Here is a 22581-nt window from a genome sequence, read left to right as displayed (position 1 = left end):
CTGAAATTATCGTAAAACTGTAAATTTTCATTGGCCACACGAACATTAGAACCGCTCGTTAAATAGCCTTTAGTTTTGTAAATAAGACTCGCAGTTTTAGATTAACACCGCGTACTGAACATACGTAATTCCACTTACATTTAAAATTGCTAAAAAAAAAAACAAAATTTTCCGTAACAATTTGTGAAGTGTCAAGTTTAAAAAAAAAACATTCGAACTGATGGATATCTAGAAAAGTAAGTCACCAATTTATACAAATAGAATAAATAAATTATTTATATGCCCAAATAATGCTATTTTTTAATCTTGACTTTTCTTTTGTTTATTGCCCATTTATGAAACATTCTAGGCGAATACCAGAACATCTTACTCTCTGTTGTTATAGCTTAGTAGGCTCTGGTATGTGATGTCCAAAAATATGGCATCTATACTAATCTAGGTTTTCTTGAAGATATTTTTTATTTTTCAACCATCGCGCATTTAGGTTCTCACCTAATAAGTACACAAACATAATATTAGCGATTCATAGAAAACTGTTGCTATTCAGGTTTTCTTTGCGCCATTTAGCGTCGGTCACAAAAATAACCCATTGTGACTCTTCCAGTTAATTTTGTTGTTTGTATAGGAGCATAATAGGTAATGTTAGTTCACACCTTTGCTGTACAAGATGTCTGAATGTGTATAAACTAAGTAAAAAATTACGCCATCTATTAACACTGGCGATCGCATTTGTTTACATTTATAATATTGACGAAGGTTAAGCGAACAATTACTCATATTAGTAAGTACGTCTGCTTAGATTAGTGTTATCTTTCTTGATCGTCACGTTTTGACTGAAAATTGTGTCCCGGTTTAAAGTGCCATCTTTAGTGAACCTTTCTTCCCACTTTTCTAACCACTTTTAAAATGCAGATCAGAGGAAGGTTTGGTTAATGCATCACTCTTCAAGTGACCGTGGGACAACGTCGACGTCTTTAGCACTCTTTAGCGCCCCTGACTATCTGGGCAAAAATACTTGGAACCAACATCTTCAGCTATACCAAAAGTTGGGTGTGGAAAAATTTGCCGGTCTTCTTTTGCTTTGACATAGTTATCAATTTTTCATCAGAAATAGGAGGATGTTATTCTACCAATTAAAATCTTATATCAGATTACTGTCATTTTGTTATAACAAATACATAAAGCATTTTCCCGTTGGCGTCCTACATGTAATTGATTTATTTAATTAATAAATTAACAATCTATCTGTACTGAATGGAAAATTATAATATGATGATCTATGCCTCGAAGTATACAATCACGACCTCCTCATAATTTATTCGATGTAGATATGTAGATTTTTATAGCACCTGTTTCGGTATTGTCAAAGAAATACCTATTAACATACTAAAATTTGAATGCATCCGTAATGTAACGTTAGATGGCATACCATCTAGGTATTTTGATATGTGGAGGTATGCCTGCTTTCTTTGCAGCAATCCAGATTAAAGACTACCTATGAAAATAGTTACCACACACTACTAATTCATCTAAATACCACCTTCTATCAGCTTTTTTTCATTTGTGTTGTTAATGGCTTTCCAGCAGTCTAACCGAATTCATCACTTGAGATTGTATGTTCCCCTTTAAAATGTGCTACTTACTAGTAGTTTTAATTTCGATGAAACTAGGTACCAGTGTTTTGCAAGGCGTAACTACCATTCTGAGCGCCGTTCTAGACTGTTTCCCAGACTTCATGGCTTCTGGCTACCCGTAACTGTCAAACATTAATAAAAAGGAACTCTCAATTTACCACGTCTTCGACAATACTGAGGAACTCTTTATGACGTAGATGATCACCCATCCAATGATTGCCCACGCTAAGATTTGCTGACAAACTAACGAGCTGAAGAAGTCCTGTCGTCCATTTGATTTCGTTCTCCAATCGTCTCACATTACTATTTGCATTACTCACTATATTGACTAACAAATTAACAAACAATGTCTGTTGTCTTATTTTCGTTAAGGTTTATTGACCTACAATCAGACCAACGGAAGTGTGACAATGACAAACGTCCTCGTTCCGTACAAGTCTAACTGGCCCCGAATCAATGCGACCCTAGATTTAGGGCCTGTTTCACCATCGCCACATAAGTTCCCGTTAAATTACTTGACAGATTTTTTTAAACGGAGGATGTAATTTTTATATTTTTTCTACCAGATATCAGAGCTCTAATCAGTGATTGTGAAACAGGCATTTAGGTTTAGTTTACAAAAATTATATTCCACAACTTACACACAACGACATCTAGTCTTAAAGATTGTTTGTATGAATACTAAACAACTGATAAACATATACTTATATTCAACTAGCTTTTCGCTCGCGGCTTCGGCCGCGTCGAGGTCGGTTATATTCGCGTTTTAAAAGAGAACTCCTCAAAAGTAAGGGATAAAAACTATCTTATTTCTTTCTCAAGGTCAACTCTATCTCTGTACCAAATTAGTTCCGTGGTTTAGACGTGAAAGCGTAACAGACAGGCAGACAGAGTTACTTTCGCATTTATAATATTAGTAGGGATTTTATGTCTAAATGCTACGTAAACGTAAATAAACGTAACATTGATTCAGCAAAAAAAGGTTTATTGTTTATTTACCGTTAATTTACATGCTAGTGGGATGATATAAAAGTTAATTGATTTTGCCTATAACGTTAGCAAAAATCCAAATCTTACTTCAACCGTCCTGCAATGTGGGTTGGGTGTCAATATGATAAAGACGTGTTGCTATGTCTAAGGTGTATATTATACTGCACTGATTAACTTAAGCTTAATACTAAGTACATGTATAGGTATGTCGGGAGTAAGGTCGGCTTACACACTACCAGTCCAATGTACACAATAACATACAAAAATATGAAGTTATTATTATAATGATATCATTATCTTAAGTCTGTTTGTCGATCTACTTTATGTAGAGCAGAATTATAGAGTTGATCAAAATATTTACTTACGTCGAGATCTACTTTGTCTAAATTTCATCAGTGTCACCGAGATTGTTTGTTTAATCTGAATTATGTACAAATCTAGGACAGGCACTCTAGACAGACATGCTTTTTTATTTTAGAGTTCCGTGAACAAAAATTAAAGAGGGTCTCTATTATTAATTCTGTCTGTAAATCTTTTCGTCTGGACGTCTGTACCAGGCTGTATCTCATGAACCGTGACAGCTACACAGTTGAAATTTCTTGTGATACCTAGGTAAATATTTGCAGTTATAGATCCGTGGTATTACAAATGAATCACATTTATTTGTCCTCCAAACGATTTATTTTTCTTTTTCCTAATTGTACGGAACGAGTGTCGCACTTGACCGAAAATTTTTCGTAAATATGACGTTTTTATGCTGGTTTCATGTATACTATTTTCCTAGTTACAGTAAAACTTTTTATATATTTAATATGACCGCAAAACATCAACGAACTATTCTGAGAATAGACCCGTTGTAAGTACACCATAATAAGTACCCTTACATAATAACACTCAATAGGTACCTATTTCCTTTTTTAATCGTCTTACTCGCGTTTCTACGAAAGATAAACACTTAGCTAAATCTTGATCAAGTGTCAAACAAGTGTCAGTTCCCGAAATCACTATTCGACAGTTTTTTTTTTAATTGGTTATATGATAGCAAAAGTAGCGATGATTGGGTTTTACACGTGCACGATAAAATTAACACGTGATTATACTCAGGTTTATTGTAATACCCTTTAACCACAAAAATAGGTACGATTTTATAGCTTTATCACAATAACTTCATTCTGGGTTGTAAATTGGTTGACAATACCATTGTAGTTACTTGTTTAATTGAGAATAACATCATCGATAATTTATCGAGGTCAAGGGACTACTTCTATCTTTTAAAGTAATTTTGCTTACATTTGCTTTTAAATTTTTGCTTGCATTTAAATCAAAATCAAAATTCATTTAATCCAATAAGGTTTAGAAATTCAAAATAAAAAGGTATGGCTCCTTATTCACGGAGTAAAAATGGAAACATATTACTAAGTTGGAATTTTCACAGATAATGTATGTCTATGGCCGCTATAAAAACAAATAATAAAATGCAACGGTTTTTTGCAAGCTTATTTCTAAGGAACCCTCAGTGTTACGAGTCCGTCTCGCACTTGACCGGTTGTACTCATAGAACGAATGATGCAAAACCTGCCTTAAGAAAGAATTAATTATAATTAACAAGGAAGGGGATTTAATAAATAATTAATTGTAATAATTATATTTTTAATAACTGTTAATATCCTGATAAACTCAGTAGTTTTATTAGTTAGGAAATAAAATGAAATTTATACCTAGATTTTTAATACTATCTGCTATTCCATAATTACTTCCAATTTTAGGTATACATCTCCGAGCGCTTATGCTAACACATCGCTCCAATATATGAACTGAGAAGTCAAAGCCACATAACTTGTCAAAATGGAATGTCAATAATATTGGCATGAAATAAAAAATGGCATACCGTTGTCATGGTCTCTGGAAACCCTGTAGGAATGAGAGGAACATGGATGTTTTTTAACAGTAGAAGTCTGACACTCCCTTCCGCTCAAATTGAAGCGGTAGGAGAAATTCGATGTTTTATCTGTGCTTTCAGCTTTTTTTATATATTCGTGGACTAAGCCAAGACGATGTTTCAATTGTTTAAACCGTCAGGTTCTTTCTTTGTTTCTTCCTCCTCATTTTTGCACAGGAAAGTAATAAATGGATACATCCATACGTTTTCCTTGATCGTTGAACAGACGTGATGCGATTAGAATATTTTATTTGCTGTGGAAATACCATAAAGTATAAAATATTTGTGATCACGATTTTGTTGCTCCTTGTTGTCGCCAAGCTTTAAGTACTTAGTACCTACTTGATTATAGTAATTTAAAGTTCTTACAGTAAAACCTCCTTACTAACTATACACCCTTTCTTCGTCGGCCCCTCATGACTAAGGATCTAAGTCAGCAGGATGAGAACTGGTCCAGTGGTTATCCATTTAATGGAAAATCTTTCTCTACCAGTTGCTATCCATCACATTTCTTACAATCGTGTTAAATTAAGGGTAGACGACCCCTCACTCGACCAGCCCAGAAGACTGAAACAGGCTGTATTTTATTTTGGCTATGGACTGTCGTTTTAAGCAATAAAAATAAAATTAAAAAAGAAACAGACTGGTAGAGTTTCATTTCTAAGTCTCAAAAGCAATTATGTTTTTAGTTTTGCTGACAACAGTGAACAGATAAAGCCCAAAACAATCCCGTTACAAGAAATTGGAGCTAAAATAAAACAGCTAATAACTAATGGCAACATACAAATATTCCGTTATGACGTTTCTTCTAATAATTCTTCTTCTGTATATGGGTTTGCCTGTATGTGTCTTCATTATCTTGTGTGATGTCTATATTCATCATAGATTTGGGTGTATAATGTACGTTGTAGATTAGCAAACCTCAGAATTTGTTGGTATTAGAATCAGTGTGTTCTACAGAAAATAATACATTTGTAATACAATTAATGTCAATACTAAGACTACATTAAATAATAAACTTTTCATACAAATAGAACGTGCAATACTGTATGTGTTCCTCCATAAGCTTCACTGAATCTCAGCACGACCTAGGTCAGTAATACTTTTTGTATGCGCCATAAAACTTAAGTGATTAGATTATCGAATGAAGCAAACCAACTCATGTTGATTGATTCTAAATTTCTCAATTAAAGTTGTCATTAAAAAAACTGTACATCCTAAAAATCCCCGTAATAAAAACACATTCTACGATAGGCGCTCAAGTAAAGTGCGTTTGTTTTTTAATAAAAAAATCGCCATGACTATGTTTACATTAAATCTCTGTGGTCATTTTGACAAAATATTTAACCGACACTCGCGATTTAACTACTTGGCAATAACAAAAAGTAATAATCCGTAAATTACTATGTAAATCTTCAAATAATGGACTGAGAACTTTTGGCTTTGACATCATAAAATTGTTTAACTTAAGATCATACCAAATCAGAGTTTGGCATGACATCCATAGAAAATTCTCTTTACAAGTCTAGAAAATAGAGGTTTTTACGATTCATTACTTGCTTTTGTGCAATAAATAATGAATACTAATTGAGATCCATTGACATGCTTGTCATTTTAATGACACGTCTTTATGTGTCATTAATAGCTATCGTTCTTTTCAAATCTTAGAAGGCGTTCTAATTTTGAGAGTAAATTGACTTACAGACATCAGCCATAACTAGAGCCCAAATTAATTACATACTAGCTTTATAATATAATATTTACGATCATTGCCCAAAATTATAGACCAACTACCAAAAATCTCTTAAACTATATTTTGGCCATAAAGAGCGTTCTGCCAACCAGCGGGGTTTTTACGCGTGACCATATATTAAAAACTTTGCGTATCCATACATGAAATTGCAATAGTAATAACTACACGCTCACAACTAATGATTTTGAAGCGTGATTATTTAAAACGTCGATCTTCTAGTAACGGAGTCAGTCATCATTTCCCGGTAGTCGCGCATGCTCGTCACATCGAAATGTCAATTTTCCCGCTCATCATAGCGCGCCAAAACTCTATTGTCTACGCAATTTATTTGAATAAACGAACTTTTTAAACAACCAGTGATTCGAAAACGAAAATATTTAAAAAGTGAATTAGTATTATGTGTTCTGTGATTTAGTTAAGACTTAAATTAATTGTGATTTATTTTAGTGATTTTTTAAAATATTTTATCAAGAGAAACTTTATCACCAAATATGAAGGATAAGGTTAAGGTAATAAATATGTATATAAATATTTTCTAGTACGTTTATTTGAGTTTATTGTCACCGCTTATTGCCGTATGCATTAACACACTTACCGAATAAGATGGACAGTTCGTCGCCTTGGAGACTAATTTACTCATAATGATCCTGACAACTTAATGACTAGGCCCTTATGTATAGAAATAATTCTTACTTATAATATTTTTTTCACTAAGAGTCTGTATCTGTCTTGTTAATTATATCACAGTGAAAGGAGTTACTCCGGTTTTTTTTTACTTTTGTTTGAGGTCACGTCTTTGAGCTTAGAGTTCAATCGCTCGTAATATCCGATTGAGTTTTTTTATACTTAGTGATATATGTAATAATATAATTATTATTATAGTACTACCGAGTTCCTACGATGATGGAACCATACGGTAGACATTGGAATTCAATAACAAAGACAGAATCCCATCATGTTTGTTTTTACGAGAACTGTGATATATATTTTTATATAACCGTGTGTTAAAATACTTTTTTTTCATAATATCTTATTATTCTATACTCAATAACAATCTCAATATTTTTATATTTCTGTTTCTCTAATCAAAAAAGCAATATGCAGAAATCTCTGTCACGGTTACTCAACTATAAAGATTAATTATATGAAAATTAATTAGTCAAGTGTAAAGTTACATGTGAGCAATTAACTTTGACACAACGCTTTCATATTAATCACGTTGAAACGAAATTGAGAGTTTGACAACTTTCTATGTATATAGGAACAACATTATTTTTTTTATACCTACAGATGACGTATGGACTTCTGCCACCTTCTGCCAAGCTTATAGAATAGGGTGCGCGGTACCCTATTCTAATGATTTTTCGTTCCTAGCCATTTATTTATTTTTCTTAAACGTACCGTAGTATTTTTTCCTCTGCAGTTATTTGATGTTTTAAAATGAGGCTGATGCAGTTGATTTAAAATAGTGACTCTAGTTTACTCGACAAAGTTTGCCAATTTCTTTTACTACGGTAAAAATCTAGGCCTCGAGTGCAACAATCAAATCAAAGCTTGTGAAAATGTTTTTTTTTCGCAAGAACGTCTTACATTTTAAAACGTATTTCCGAATGTTTAGTTACATGAATGCTATGCACACTACAAATATTATCTAAGATCAAATATTTAGAATAAATTAAGTGGATACCGAATAGTAAAGTCAACGGCATTGACCCGAACAATGACAAGAAGTTCATTACACAAAAGAATTTGTTATACAAAACTATCTCATTTCCTATCTTCATAAACAGAAGCTATTCGTATGCAAATAAATGATTCTAACCAATTAAATATCACTAGCTGCCATTTAAAGATTAACGTTTTAAGGCCCAAAGCCTAGGGCCTACACTAAGATTAAAAAAAAAAACAATCTATGTACCTACAGTGATCAACAAAAATCCAGATCAAATATCAAAGATACGATCCTCTTAGTACTGCAAGTGGGAAGCATTCTTTAAGACGACCCACTGACCCATAGTATCTTAAACTGGGGAAACGAGGGTGTTCATATTGAATGGTTCTATACCGGAATCCTCGTATCTGATCTGTTTAACCGAATCTGATCTTTAATTATATTAATTACCTATCCTGGCACGAAAAAAAACTAAACACCTTCAAAATATGCAAAAAAAAATAGCTTGTTGTATAAAATGAATATAAAAAAAAACCAAGATGTTCGAGTTTGGAATCCAAAGAGTATTTATTCTTCATGTTGACATTGTCAGGTTGCCACATACGAGAGTCAAAACATTAGGTGCGAGTAATCAAAGACTACAACGTACGTGGAAACGAGTGATTTATTTGCATAATGATAAACTAATATTTGTTTATTATGAACTACTTCTCAAGTAGACTGCGATAACAAATACTTCGTAACTGGTTGGAATGCCTGTCAAACATACATGTCGTGTCTTTATTATGCGGCTACTTAAAATTATTATAGTTATTTACGTATATTATAGTTAAACAAAGGCGATAATAGAGAAATTTCCTGGACTCAAAGATAGGTTAAACGCTATGTATTCTCCTGTCAAAATGACAGTTAAGTTCTGACATTGTATTCTTAAGTAGATTTTATTTTTATTTACCGCTTGTTTTCCCTTGAAGTAACGTAATAAATAAGACTTACCTCTGTTATCGTGAAAAGGTTCATATTCGAATATTAGTTGTGAAACTATAGTAGAGGTTATTTGTTAGAATTAAAAAAAAAAAGTTGAAAGGATAATTTTAAACCATAATAATATGCCTGACCTTTTTATACTTTATCAATCATAGATATCTTTCTTTTAGATCTGTACTTACATATATTACCACAACTCAGATACGGTGATTCAACATCCTATAAATCTATAAATAAACAATTAATCGTTTCGTAAGCTTGTACAGCAAAACCAAAAAAGTCGGAAAACCCATAACATAAAAACCATTCTATTCCAAAGACAATTGACTAGTTTTCCTTTCGAAGCCATGATGTTTCTATGACTATATCAGCTGATTTGAGTCGAACTAGCTACGATCACGTGATCATTTTTTAGGAGAATGATAACCCCAGTAGTAATTGAAAAAGTGGTTTTTGTATAAGCGATAACATTCGTACTAGCGTGGAAGAAGTACAACCCTATTTAGAACCCTAGAACTCTAGAATAGTTGAACCCTAAGAACCCTCAGAAGAACCCACCTCACCCCTTCGATTTGTAATTAAACATGTACACTTTTGTAAAATCAATCACGTACTACAAATACCCTTTTTTGGAATAAGCAAATTATTAAATTATAACTCTTTGCCGTGCACTAAGCTCTCTCGCTGCCACAATTGGAACAGTCTTGTAAATCCTTTTGCCAGCCTGCAGGGAAAATTGAAGTATAAATAATCTTTCAGCAGTTCTATGACGTAATTGGATCCCTCATCCAAATTATTAAGAGGTCATACATTTCCAATTTGCCTCGTTCCTCAGAATGATTCACCTAGGAGCATTTTGCATCTCTTCAATTGCTAAACTAATTGGGCTTGGATTCCTCGAAACCAATCGTTATTCCAGTGTTAACAAGCAATACAGATGTTTAACGAAACGTTCATAATTGGGTGAAACTCAACGAAAGATTGTTTATTTTGTTAAAACTATCCACTACCAAGAATATTACTGACCTGCTAGCCTGTAATGTTTTTTAAGACTTCTGTCTTTTAACGACTAAGGAATACTGATGTTTTGTTCTTGAAATAACATCCTCTAAGTTTCTTAAAGTTGGTGGTGTTGGATTTATTCATAAACTAATTTTTCAGTCATCATCTTTGCCTTCACTAGCATAAAATTTTGGTCTGTCAAATACATAAAGGTTGAAACATAGTAGGTATACGATTGACTCTTTTGATCTATGAATCTTTAAAGACTTATTCTCCGTTTTAACCAACGGGCAGTGTCCATTTAAACAGATAGATTAGATCAGATAGATTTTGTCCAGATAAACACCATCGGAAAAAATCCCTCAAAACGATATTTCCTACTAATTGCTTTGCCCTTATTTCCACCAATATTTGATCCTAGCCAGAATCCAAACATGTACCAGCGAATACCAATCAGGATTTTCGTAGTCTGTCACGATACATTTGTTTCTATCCAATTAAAATTGACGTAAACATAGTTAAGCATTTTTACGGCGTAGTTTGCTGTTTTACGAGTTAAAGCTAATTGAGAAAGCATAACAAACCCGACAAATTGGGTCAGTTCAGCTCATTATGCGTAGATAACGATACGAAAATAAGAGATTTGAAATACATCTTTTAATCTACTTATATTTTATGAGCTTAGGTTTTGGCGGAGTATTTTGCTGGGTTGTTTTTCATTGGTGAGTTGGCTTGTTTTTACTATTGACTGGTAATTAAAATTTTTCGTGCGATAAACATCCTTTCCGAAATACAATTGTTCATAAAAAAAAACGCCTTTACTAAGGAATTTATCCTAGGAATGGGAGGGAGGGTGTTCATATTCAAAACAAACATTCAAGTCACATACACAAAGAAATCCCCACAAAAGTTAGTCCTACACGGAGATAAATGATCGAAAGGATAAAAGATTGAATTTAACAACTCAGTGAAAAAAAACAATAGTTAGTTTGGTCACCACGCCAAACCCACTGTGCGCGACGTGTCGTGGGTTCGATCTTCGCGTAGGACAAGCATTTGTGTCCACAAAAGCTTGTTCTGAGTCTGGGTATCTTTGAGCATGTGATTTGTATGTTTGTAAACCCCCCGCGACACAAGAAGTAAATTAATTACTGCGGGAGTCGTTTTAAAAAAAAAGAGAATTGTGGACTTGTAGAGTGTGTACAGAAACACGTAACATCGTTGACCCTATAGCAATGTAACAACAGCGCAAGTATCACTTAAACTTGACATATTACAAGTGTGCGCACGCGCATTGCTCGCAGATGCAATAATTACAGATGCCGCAGTGACTGTAGGCTGGTACATGTTGATTAGTGACATGATGATAGCTGGTGTTGATTTGTTGCCTTCGAATAGTTAGTAATCGTTCGGTCACAGAATATAGGTTAGGTTTAATGTGTCCACCTTACTATGTCCTCTTATGGCGCGTGTAGTAAATGGATGTGTTGTGTTGTTTCGGTAAAGTCATTCTACAAGAAAATACACACATTGATCCAAAAAACATAATAAATTTTGGAATAAAATAATAATTGCAATTTAGATCTGCATTGTTTGTTTATCATTACTCATTATATTTGAAAATCTTCTTCTCTGTGACATCAAAAAATGACTAAAGCATTTATAAAATGGATTTTGTATATTTTGGTCTCATACCAATTTTGACCAAGAACTTTAAGTTGCTTATTCAATGCCTAGAAGTATTTAAAACATTTACAGTCTGTTACAAGACGTGACCAATTAATAGTTTCCTAAAATTCAAACACCTTAACATTCAAATGTCTCTAATTCATAAATAAAAGTCTATAATGCATAGTTTGGATAACAGATAACTTCAATATATCCATGCTTTAAATAGGTTATGAGCAGGTTGTATATCGGCCGGATCGTAATCCGATTGAGTACGCTAAGTCAATTTGTTGAGTATTCGATCGACCCGCTAAATATTGCACATGTGTTATCCCTCATAAAGTATTTATGGATACCTACGTACGAAAAGTTGCGTCGTATCTTCTACATTACAAATGAATTTGTAATGCAATTTAATTTGAAATAATCTTCATATCTAATTAGTGGAATAATTGGAAGTAAAACACAGAATTATCTTTGTCTAAAATACACAGATAGTGGCACCTGTGTTTCCATTTTTTGGGCTAAATCGAAAAAAACATTTTTTCAAAACAATTGAATGTTATTGGTATCTGTACCTACACAATAAGTAAGGGTTTGGCCCAAATTTAGTATGTGTCAATGGACCATATCAATTGCGAAGGAATTAGAACTTACTGAATGCTTAATGGGTTCAAAGAATTTGTGTTCCTCATAAGAAGAATTGATGACATTTAAACCATTTACTATGTAGCAAAAAAAGAAATCCTACAAAAAGAAACAAGAACCCAACGTTAGTTCCAAATCACAGCGCATCACATTAACACCTCAATCTAGATTCAAACCAGCTGTTCAACACGGATAGTACCTTCAGTAATTATTGCCATAGACCATTGCCGTAGTGGAAACGTACAGTACATGTTGATAACATTCAGATGACAGGCCATATTAATGTGTTGTGTTGATTCAGCCGCGCGATGCGGGATCACGTAGCATTTATTGCTCTATTATGTTCAGTGTGACTGAGAATCTTCAGGGGAATACCACTATCTTTTAAGGTAATTTTCTGGTTGTTGTGGAAGCGAGATAGATGTACTTGCTGGATAGCGACGTCTCTCTTTCATAGCTTCGGTGATACTTTGAAAGGTTGTGGTAGGGAATTTGGAATATGGATTGACTGTTATGTATCCCTCGGTAGTTTGGTTACGTTAAAACAATTTTTTTTATCTGAAATCTGAGGATTAGTTGAATAAAATCTCCTGCTTTTAAATCCTTTCTCGATAAAACAGTTCTTTAAATTATCGAATAACAAGATTCTTTGTAAGCTTGCTTGAAAGAAAAATCTTGAGAGTTCGGGAAATTTTAATAAAAGCGCTCTGTAGGGAGCTTCTCAAAAGATAGAATCTTAAGACCGTATAGTAAAGTACTGCAGTCCACTTGAGAATAGAGGGATAACAAGACAAAGATGTTTCTTCGATGCTTCAAATACATAAGAAGGCAAAAGATATGTTCTGCTATGGCAATCATAAAGTAATTATTGTTGAAGTATAACAGCAAACCTCTTGGGGTCTACTTCCACAACAAAAATAGTCCCAGTTCAGTTTCAACACACATAAAATACCACAATACCACATCCAAAACGAAACCTTATAACACTCTGTTACATAGTCGTTAATTTCTATAAATCACGAACATTTTTCAGTTTTAATACCATACCTTGGCATATCAATTATAATTCTCATTCTCAATTATTCCTCATGACAATACATCAACATTTCTATGATCGGTACACTGTAATTGTCTTCTTGTTAAGAATCAGTAATATGCTGCGTTCGAGCCTAGATCTTATCAAAGGGACTACCACCAACTGTTAAGAAATATTGGAAATGTGGAAAGGAGACGCCGATATACATTGTCTAGAGCGCTGTCAAGTTTCCACGCTTGCAAAAATTATGTACAGGCAGCTGTAGGTCAAGAATTACAGAATAATTATTATCATTAAATTCCATGCTATGCTCATATCGTCATTATAGAAGAATGCATAAATAAATTACTCGGAGTTGCTAACTCAAATTATGTTCACGTTATTCCGTGCATAATGATATAAGATAGGAGTTACAAATCAAATATGCTTGCATTTAAATACTTGTTTTTAGTTGCCAATTTTAAAAAAAATATTGAGAATATTGTGAGCTATTCATCGTGGGACGTATTTTACGACTCCCTCACTAAGATATTTCATTTGCCGCGAGGGCTTCACAAACATTCAAGTCACATGCAAAAAGACACCCGGACTCGGGACAAGCATTCGTGGATCACCGTTGTTTGTCACCGACACGTTGCGCACAGTGGGAAAGTCTTGGTAACCTCGACCACTCCACTGTCCTGCTAATATTATAAACGCGAACGTTTACATATATCGTTTTTTTTCCTGTTTCACGCAAAAACCGCTGAACGTATTTATACGAAACTTGATACACAGATAGATTATAAGGATTAACTCATAAGATAGTTTTTATCCCGATTTTATATTCTTGTGGGAACATTTGTCATTTGTAACGGGCGGGCCCGCAGGCAATAGCTAGTACCAATATAAAACAAGTCTGTTAAACTGTGTAATTTCCATGAATCCCTATCTTAACAAAAATATATGTACCTACTTAATAGCTGAATATTCATAACAAACTAATAAACTTACTAAAGATAAAATAGATACCTGTCTTTTAAATGTAAATAATACTATTGTAGAACAAATATAGTAATTAAGCAGAATTAGGCTTTTGTTTATGTTAACTGTTGCCTTTTCATGTAGTTGTGAGGGAGTAGCGTGTTTGTTTGTTACGAATTTCAGGTACTTCGTACACATTTTATTTTTTAACTAGCTGTTGACCCCGACTTCGTCCGCGTGGTTAGATGATATAAGTTAGGAATTTTTGAACGGAAGCCCTCGAAAATGAATATTTTTCCCCGTTATTGCCACATTTTCCATTGTATCTTCGCTCCTATTAGTCGCAGCGAGATGTTATATAGCCTAAAACCTTTCTCGATGGATGGTCTATTGAACACAAAAATAATTTTTCAATGTGACCCAGTAGTTCCTGAGATTAGCAAAGAAACAAAGAAACAAACAAACAAACGAACTCTTCAGCTTTATATATTAGTATAGTATAGAGTATAGATACAGAATGTATTTAGAAAACTTTCGATCAACTAAGAGTTATGTTGAAGACGTGTGCAATGATTAAGTATTTGCGATTAGTTATTGAAGAAAAACAAAAGGATTATCCTAGATCAATTTTTGATAAAATCCTACGGATAACCTATGCAATACGGAAAGCCAATATTGTTGTAGGTTGATTGGATTTTTTTCAAAAATTCAGGTGTATATTAATTGTCAATAATGTGCTACAGTATTACATTTTGATTTTATACAAAGACCAAGATTTTTTCGATATTTTTTTAATACTCCTGGCAAGTCCCTTATACGTCCTTCAAGGATCATACAGGGTTTTTAATATGCAGTACAGAATTTGAGTCGATACTGTTACTGACCACTAGCTTAGACAGAGGCATCGCACAATACAAGCTGTGATTTTAAAACAAGTAATTCTCATGATCAAAACCTTTTTCAGTAGCACCATAGAGAACCAAATTTGGTATCAAAACAGCGGTTAATAGCGCTAAATATATACGGTGTCTCTGAATAGATTCTAAAAATAGGTAAACCCCTCATTAACCTCAAAATAAATTATTTGTCACATAATTCACGTGTTTCTCACGTTTGCACTGCTTTCAGTGCACGCCTACCATTTTTATGAAACATGTCATTAAAAGCGCCTTAACTTCCTAATGTTAAGGTCGTTTTTCAAATCATAACTGACAAATAAACCTATACCAAAACATTATTCAGACGATGTCAAAAATCGTTACCGAATACATTGCCAGCTCTCACATATTACTTTTGACACCAAAGCCTTTCAGCTCTTCAATGTAAAACAACTCGCACCATTTATCACATTGTCTAAATAAAGCTGCATTAGGAACACAGTCAGCACACCACACAAATTGACATTAAAAGCGCCTTTGTGCCATAACTTTAAGGTTGTTTTTCAAATAAAGGCTGACCACAAACCAACGTTACTGAGCGTCCAATGTCAATGTCGTATGATAATCAGCAGGTAAGCGGCCGCAATCAGTGAAATTACTGTTTTCTACAATCAGTTCCCATCGTTGTTACGGCTCGTTGACGCTGGCTGCTAAATAACAACTCGGTTTATATTGACATCATCATTGTTTAGGTACTTGTTATGCACATGTAAATGAGAGAAACTTGAAAAGGTATATAATATTTAAGACGGGGTTGAAACCTTTTTGGTGAAAAGGTTTGGTTGATTTTAGCATATTTTCCTTTCTCCTCCATTTTAACTTTTTCTCCTTAATTTCGATACGAGTTCCAAGGCAGTTAATCGTTTCCTTGCGACATATCGGGCTTAAGTGCTACCATTGATAATCCTGGTTTACATTAGTTGCATGTGTGGCAGACTTGTCAAATTACTTATTTATCTAGACTGCGCCGAGTTGTATTATAGGCCACCACACCAAACTACTACTAAAAAACTTTTTAATAATATTGACATCGCCCTTACACAAATTCGCTGTGATTATTAGGGTGAAAAACTAGTAAAAATCTGTCTCACCTTAAGATATTCAATTTTTTAATAATTACACTAAGCTATGACGATAATAACTACTGGAGAATATTACGCCTCAATTTGCATAGTTTAATACTCAATACTCCTATCTCCCCATAGCGAACAATATAAAATTCTTATAATTACTGCATATGAACTGTGCTTTTGCATACTTAATTAATAACACTCATTATATCCGCGCATGGACGACTACAGAGGGTTTATTAAAAGCAAAAATTATGAGGTTCAGATAATTACGAACAAAATCTAAAACCCGTGGATAGAAATTCTTAGAAATAATTAAATACCACCTATTTCGGAGGGACTTTTTAATTGTTAAAATAATAGACATTGGAAACTATAGTTCGCTGGATACATTTTAAAACTATATTAAACTATGCTTTTATGCCTACGAATACTATTTATAAAGCATCAAAAAATAAGTAAGCATTAAAACGTTTGTTTTTCAAAAGAAATATAAGTCCTTTGATCCCGGATAGAGTAGACCAAAAGCTTTGCACGTTCGACTACTTTTGCGATATCAAAAAATCATTCGAGTACTGATTCTTAAAGTGAAATTTATTCATTATTAGAAGACTCCACCTTAATACTTACTGTCTTGACTGTCTCTGTTATAAAACCATCTTCTAGGCGAGAACTTTGCCTAGAAGAAAATTGCCACCTGTAATTTCGTACCGTCTACTACAATTTAACTCCAAGGAATTTACCTGAACTCTCTTTCGCAGGTATCAGAGGCAAGCTTCGTAACGAGCGTGGAGGAATCACCGCGCGTCGACCAATGCACCCAGACGCCGCCAAGCGGGAAGGCACGGCCCCGCACCTTGCAAAGGTACCACACATCCGACCACATCTACGAGCGGTCACACAGAACCTACAGAAACAGGCACGAGCCCCGACCCAAGAGCCTGGGCCTCACAGACTCTTACCCCTTCATTGCGAAGCCGCCCAGCTATGATTACCCAAAGTAAGCTTCCTGGTAACCTACATTATGTACTGTCACTAACTCGTTGCGATGTCCTCTGGAATTATCATCGCAATAGTTCTATTTATAATTATGTATCAAGGGCTGTGATCCAGGGACTTCTTTACGTACTTTCATATTAATGTTTTCGTGATCATTTTTTTCTGGTTAGGATCGGTGTCCATTTGCGGTGTACATCACGTTTTGCTTTATATTGTGACTAACTTGATGTGTTGTTGTGTCTTTGTTATTCCGTATTGTGTTTTTTGTGTGTTAACATAATCAAAGAAAAATATACTAAAGACTAGAGATAAACAATTGACAAACAAAACTGTAGGATGGAATCTATGTGAGCATTATAAATAAATCAAGAAAAAAGACGGTAGTTATAATAATGTCAAGACGTTTATGGGTGGTAGTAAAAAATGTTAACACTTAGAGGGTATGAAAAAATGTCATTCTATAAAACTTAATAACATAAGTTCGGTGACGTGTGCGCGTAATCGTTTCAATTGTGTACACGTTAATGTCCTCAAAACTCATTACAACTGTGGGAGATAAAACCTAAAATAGAAGTGCTAAAATTAGTTTCCAAATGTACAATTCTATTTTCTAATATAATATAGATTACGATTAATTTTATTCATGTTTAGAATTAGCCAAATACTTCGATGACGCGCAATTTCGCTCAAAATTTGTAGAAGCCATTTTGATTTTTTTGAATTTAGAATCCGTTTTAATTTGAGTGCCAGTGTTAGTTAAAGTGATTTTGGTGTTAAAAAGTGTGAGGTACGTTAATCTTCTTTAACTATTTGAAGTATGACTTTTCCAAATGTCTACTTCTTCAGTTATATTATAAAATCAAAAATTTACTAAAAGCAATTACTAGAGGTGCCAATTCAGCTTCATAAGAAGTCATAACTTTTGTGCCAGTGCCCAATACCAAGCTATATTCAATCGTTCTTATCCGTAGCTTTTCGCGGGTTTTCATAAATCTTTTTTATTTTTATAATGATATCCAAAAGTCATCTAAATATCCACTAATGGATTGTCTTGTCTTTGTTATTCAAGTTACTAGACACGACAGATTTGATTTCCTCCTTCATTTGCGCAATACAATCTTTTTATTTGTTCAGCTGTTGCACATACACAAAGTCCATTATGCTACAAGTATAAAGAGAGTAAATTGATATCTCTGACGTAGTTTACAACCTCCCGGAATCAGCTTTCATTCCTATGACACGCTGTTCGATTGAAAATTCTCATAACAGTCTATTAAACCAAATTATTTCCAAATATGTGATATAACCTCCTTGACGAAGGTTTCTAGATATTTTAAAATAAAGTATGTAAATATGAGACCTAATTATTTAAAAACGTGATAAAAATATCGAATACATCGATATTGATCTCGAAAATGTAACTTGCTGTTATCATACAGGGTAGAGAAAGACGGCCACCCGCTGCGAGGCTCGCGCTAGTAGCTATGTTGTTTGCGCGTTGCGCCGTATTTTATAGACAGTAACTCCTGTGAAAGTGCGTACATCCGGCCTCCGCATAGCTCGCTTGTCGCGAGGGAACTGACGCGACGTCGCCGTCGGTCGCTTTTCCGTTGTGTTGGAGGCAAATGTTTGAAGTAAGAACGCAGTTTGCCCGAGGTTGACGCATGCGCAGTACGGTATTCGCTTAATTACGGATATTGTATAATAAGTGGCCTATAGGTCTAGATTTATTGAGTACCTAGGTCCTAGGTTATGAAGTCTTTAGTTCTTAAGACATGATAATAATATGTCATACGAGCCAACTGCTGAAGTTCATAAGTAGCGCTGTAATGCAGAAAATACTTCGAACGTTGTTGAGCAAAATATTAAACGACCTTCGTTTTAAATTTAGGTCAAGAGCAAAATATAGGACCTAACGGTTGTTTGAAATCTAGCTTATAAATGTTAAGGCTAGGCGTTTAGAAATCATAATATACTTACGAGTTCCCGTAACATGGTGAGATCGACAAAGGGATCTTTTTTCAGTAAAAGAAAATATAAATGGCTTTCGCAATCGAAGAGGTTACACAGAAACAAAACAGAAGATAATTCGTAATAAAACAATTGAATAACTACACAGCAGAAATTATGTATTTAAAAAAAATACTTTTAAATTACTGATCACAGACATTTACGAAACATCACTCACATTGATAAGCTTTTTTGCAATCGGTTAAAAACTAACATAAACGTTATTTGTTGTTGAAATGCTATCATTCACTACCAAAGACATATCTATATACATATTTACAAAAGATCACAATTTACAAAAAAATTACAAAATTACTAGTTTCTAAGTTACCATTAAAAAAAACCATAACAATCAATATTAAGCTTCATACAACAATTAAGGTACATGCAGCAAAAATTTCGAAAACCGAAGAGACTGCAACCATACACCACTCAAACTCAATCAAATGTAACTCGTAAAGCAAATTTCAATTGCTACACAGACGAACTGCCTTACAAAGTAACTCACACCTACATGCCACACTTACTAACCTTACACACTCCTTTGTCTCCAGATTCAAGGTCAGCGTGACAGACAGCCCCACAATATCGGTGACCCCGCCGCACAGCCTCGAGTACGTGTGCTCTAAAGGAGGCACCAGCCCCAACGGGAGTGTGACCCCCAACGGGATGGTCTCCAACAAGTCGGCGACCACAGTGCTGCTCAGTCCAGGGTATCTTCAGAACCCTTGTCAATGTAATCAGTCTATTAAGGTTGGTATTTTACTATTTTGATTTACTATAATTAGATCTATTATAACAGGTAGCATTTTAAGCATATTTGCTACATAATAGCTAATATGTTAAAGGTCTAGCTATTTTGCAGGAGTAACCGATATTTGACTTATCCAAAGCGGTGTGGAAGCAGAATATAATAATATTATTTTCGTATGATTGATGTAAATCCATGTTGTCAGAGTTTATGTGGTATTTTATTAAATGTTTAAAACACAAAATAAGGAATTATCCCTACAAATAACATCTAAATAACTTCCTGACCTTCTATTTGGAATCGAAAAATATCCTAAACCAAAATACACAGAATCAGAAACATCTGTTTCCAAGACCGCGATAACCTACATTTCTTAATCCCCACACAATCCTTAATAAAACAGATTATCTGAACTAACTCTCCGTCGTTCCGCTATTCATTATTGTTTTATATTTCCAGAGTGTAAGTGAGGTAGCGCTGACGATGCCGGTGTCTCCAGGATGGAATGAGGAACTGCCTCAGGGTTCTGAAGGGCTCTCGTGGCGCCGGCTGCACATGTCCAGGGCAAAACTCAAAGCCACTGCCACCACCTCGGAACTATTATCTGGTGAGTTTTTACAAACCACTTATACAGAAGATTAGGTAGTTAATAAAGAGGTGAACAGTAGGGGGTGCCTTTGTCTAGCTGTGGACGTCTTTTAAGGTTGGATAAGGTTATGCAAGAAGGTAACTAGTTGTGAACTTGAGAAGATAGTTTTTAGTGTGTGATTTCTGAGTCATTTTCTCATTTACAGATATACATTTTACATTACTGGTCTGGTAACCCTAAATGAAAAGAATAAAAGAGCAAATCAGGCAAAACAGTTTCATGCAGCTATTGGTGCTTAATGATTTTTCGACAACACCTCAGTGAATCGTATAAAATAATGTAACCCAACGTTCCTGGCGTACATTCATTTAACACGAACTCCGGCAAAGTTCATTAAGCTTGTTAGCATCATTTATAAGCTTCTGACAAAGCGTGTGTTGTGGCACGTTTAATATTCCCTAACCTGTTGGCTGTTTATACTGGCGCAAGTTACTCTTAAGAACTCGTACCCCAGTGCAAAACACAACCTTATTTCTTCCGTAGATTCTCGGCGCTTAAAGGTTTTTTTTCAACGCTTGGGAAGCCTTTACTGTTTATGATGCAGATATTATAATGACTTCTTATTTTTAAAATCCATAGTATAATGCATTATCCAATTAATTTTATAACAACCGGGCATAGTTTGATCGGCTTTTAGGGATCACAAATGTTTTTAATGGTTTGGTATCTCAAGATCCCTTAAACAAGTTTTGGGTTCCTACGTCAGTACACCTACTCAATACCTTTATTGCGTTCCGTAATATATTTGCAAGTTTATATTTACATTACCTATCCGACGTCTTTTTGAAACAGCCCATTAACCAAACGAAATTTCATTTCAGGTTTCGCCATGGTAGCGATGGTGGAACTACAAATAAACGAGCCGACGAACGTCCCAGAGTGGCTGTTCGTAATGTTCGCGGTGTGTACCACGGTCCTCGTGGCAGTGCACATCTTCGCCCTCATGATATCCACGTACCTGCTGCCGAATATCGACGCTGTGAGCAAGATGGAGACGCCCGGAGCGCCCGCCAGAGCTCTGCGGGACTCGCCGCATGAGAGGATGCGGGGGTTCATCGAGCTGGCCTGGGCTTTTAGTACAGTTTTAGGTAAGTTCACATAAGTTTCAGTCATGAAAAGTAACTTAAGTGAAAGTCATAAATGATATAAAGGTTATCCTTATTTAAAGGGATTGTCCGACTTGCGACGCGGTCGCTACGTCAGTTCATGAGTATTGGATAATTTTAGAAGAAAATTTATCTACTGAGTATTTTTTTAACTATGAGTCCATACAACTTTTGTCTCAAAAACAATAAGACGTCCTTTAAAAAAATCTTGAAAAATTACCATGCAACCACTATGCAGTTCCCAATCAACCCCATCAAGGATCAAACCAGAACGGGTTTGCGTTTTCCTGATCACACTAAAGTCATTGTCATTGTTTCCTTTTATCCTTCAAAAGTTTCAAATGTAATTGCTTTTCCATTCCAGGTTTATTCTTGTTCCTGGTGGAGATCGCTATTCTCTGCTGGGTGAAGTTCTGGGACTACTCGTTCGCGGCAGCCACGGCTGCCACCGTCATCGTCATACCAGGTACGTGATATCCCCACTCCTCAAGGAGTCCAAAGGGATTAAGGCTTGCTAGAGCCGTGCGAGCGATCCATTGACTCTGGGTTAGGCAATTGATAAGGACCAGGGTGGTTTTAGTCGGTGAGAGTTCGATATATACCCAGACCAACAACTCGGTATGGGTTTAAAGTCTTGGCTTTTCAACTGGACAAAAAAAATGCGGGTTAGCTCTTACATCTTACGATATCATTGTAATTGTTCACTGAACTATTAGGTACCTATTAAGTATTACTACTTAAACATTTTGTTTTCCAAAAAGAAGAA

The 22581-nt window shown here is 34.8% G+C and overlaps 1 protein-coding gene across 3 annotated transcripts in view; it reads left to right on the top strand.

Annotated features, from left to right (window-relative positions):
* The window catches only part of LOC113502764 (calcium release-activated calcium channel protein 1-like), a 66867-nt gene that overhangs the window by 42802 nt on the left and 1484 nt on the right, over positions 1-22581 (top strand). The window contains exons 1-6 of one of the 3 annotated variants that reach the window (XM_026884438.1): positions 6740-6825; positions 17062-17300; positions 19864-20062; positions 20520-20667; positions 21531-21797; positions 22180-22281. In XM_026884438.1, coding sequence (XP_026740239.1) covers positions 6808-6825; positions 17062-17300; positions 19864-20062; positions 20520-20667; positions 21531-21797; positions 22180-22281 — 973 coding nt within the window. In that variant the 5' untranslated portion in view covers positions 6740-6807. Of the gene's footprint in view, positions 1-6739; positions 6826-17061; positions 17301-19863; positions 20063-20519; positions 20668-21530; positions 21798-22179; positions 22282-22581 lie in introns of those variants that run through there. The other 2 variants (XM_026884437.1, XM_026884439.1) reach the window with 2 other exon arrangements.

This window comes from Trichoplusia ni, chromosome 18 (assembly GCF_003590095.1).
Source record: "Trichoplusia ni isolate ovarian cell line Hi5 chromosome 18, tn1, whole genome shotgun sequence".
Taxonomy (NCBI): Eukaryota; Metazoa; Arthropoda; class Insecta; order Lepidoptera; family Noctuidae; genus Trichoplusia; species Trichoplusia ni.
This window is presented reverse-complemented; position numbering and strand designations above follow the sequence as displayed.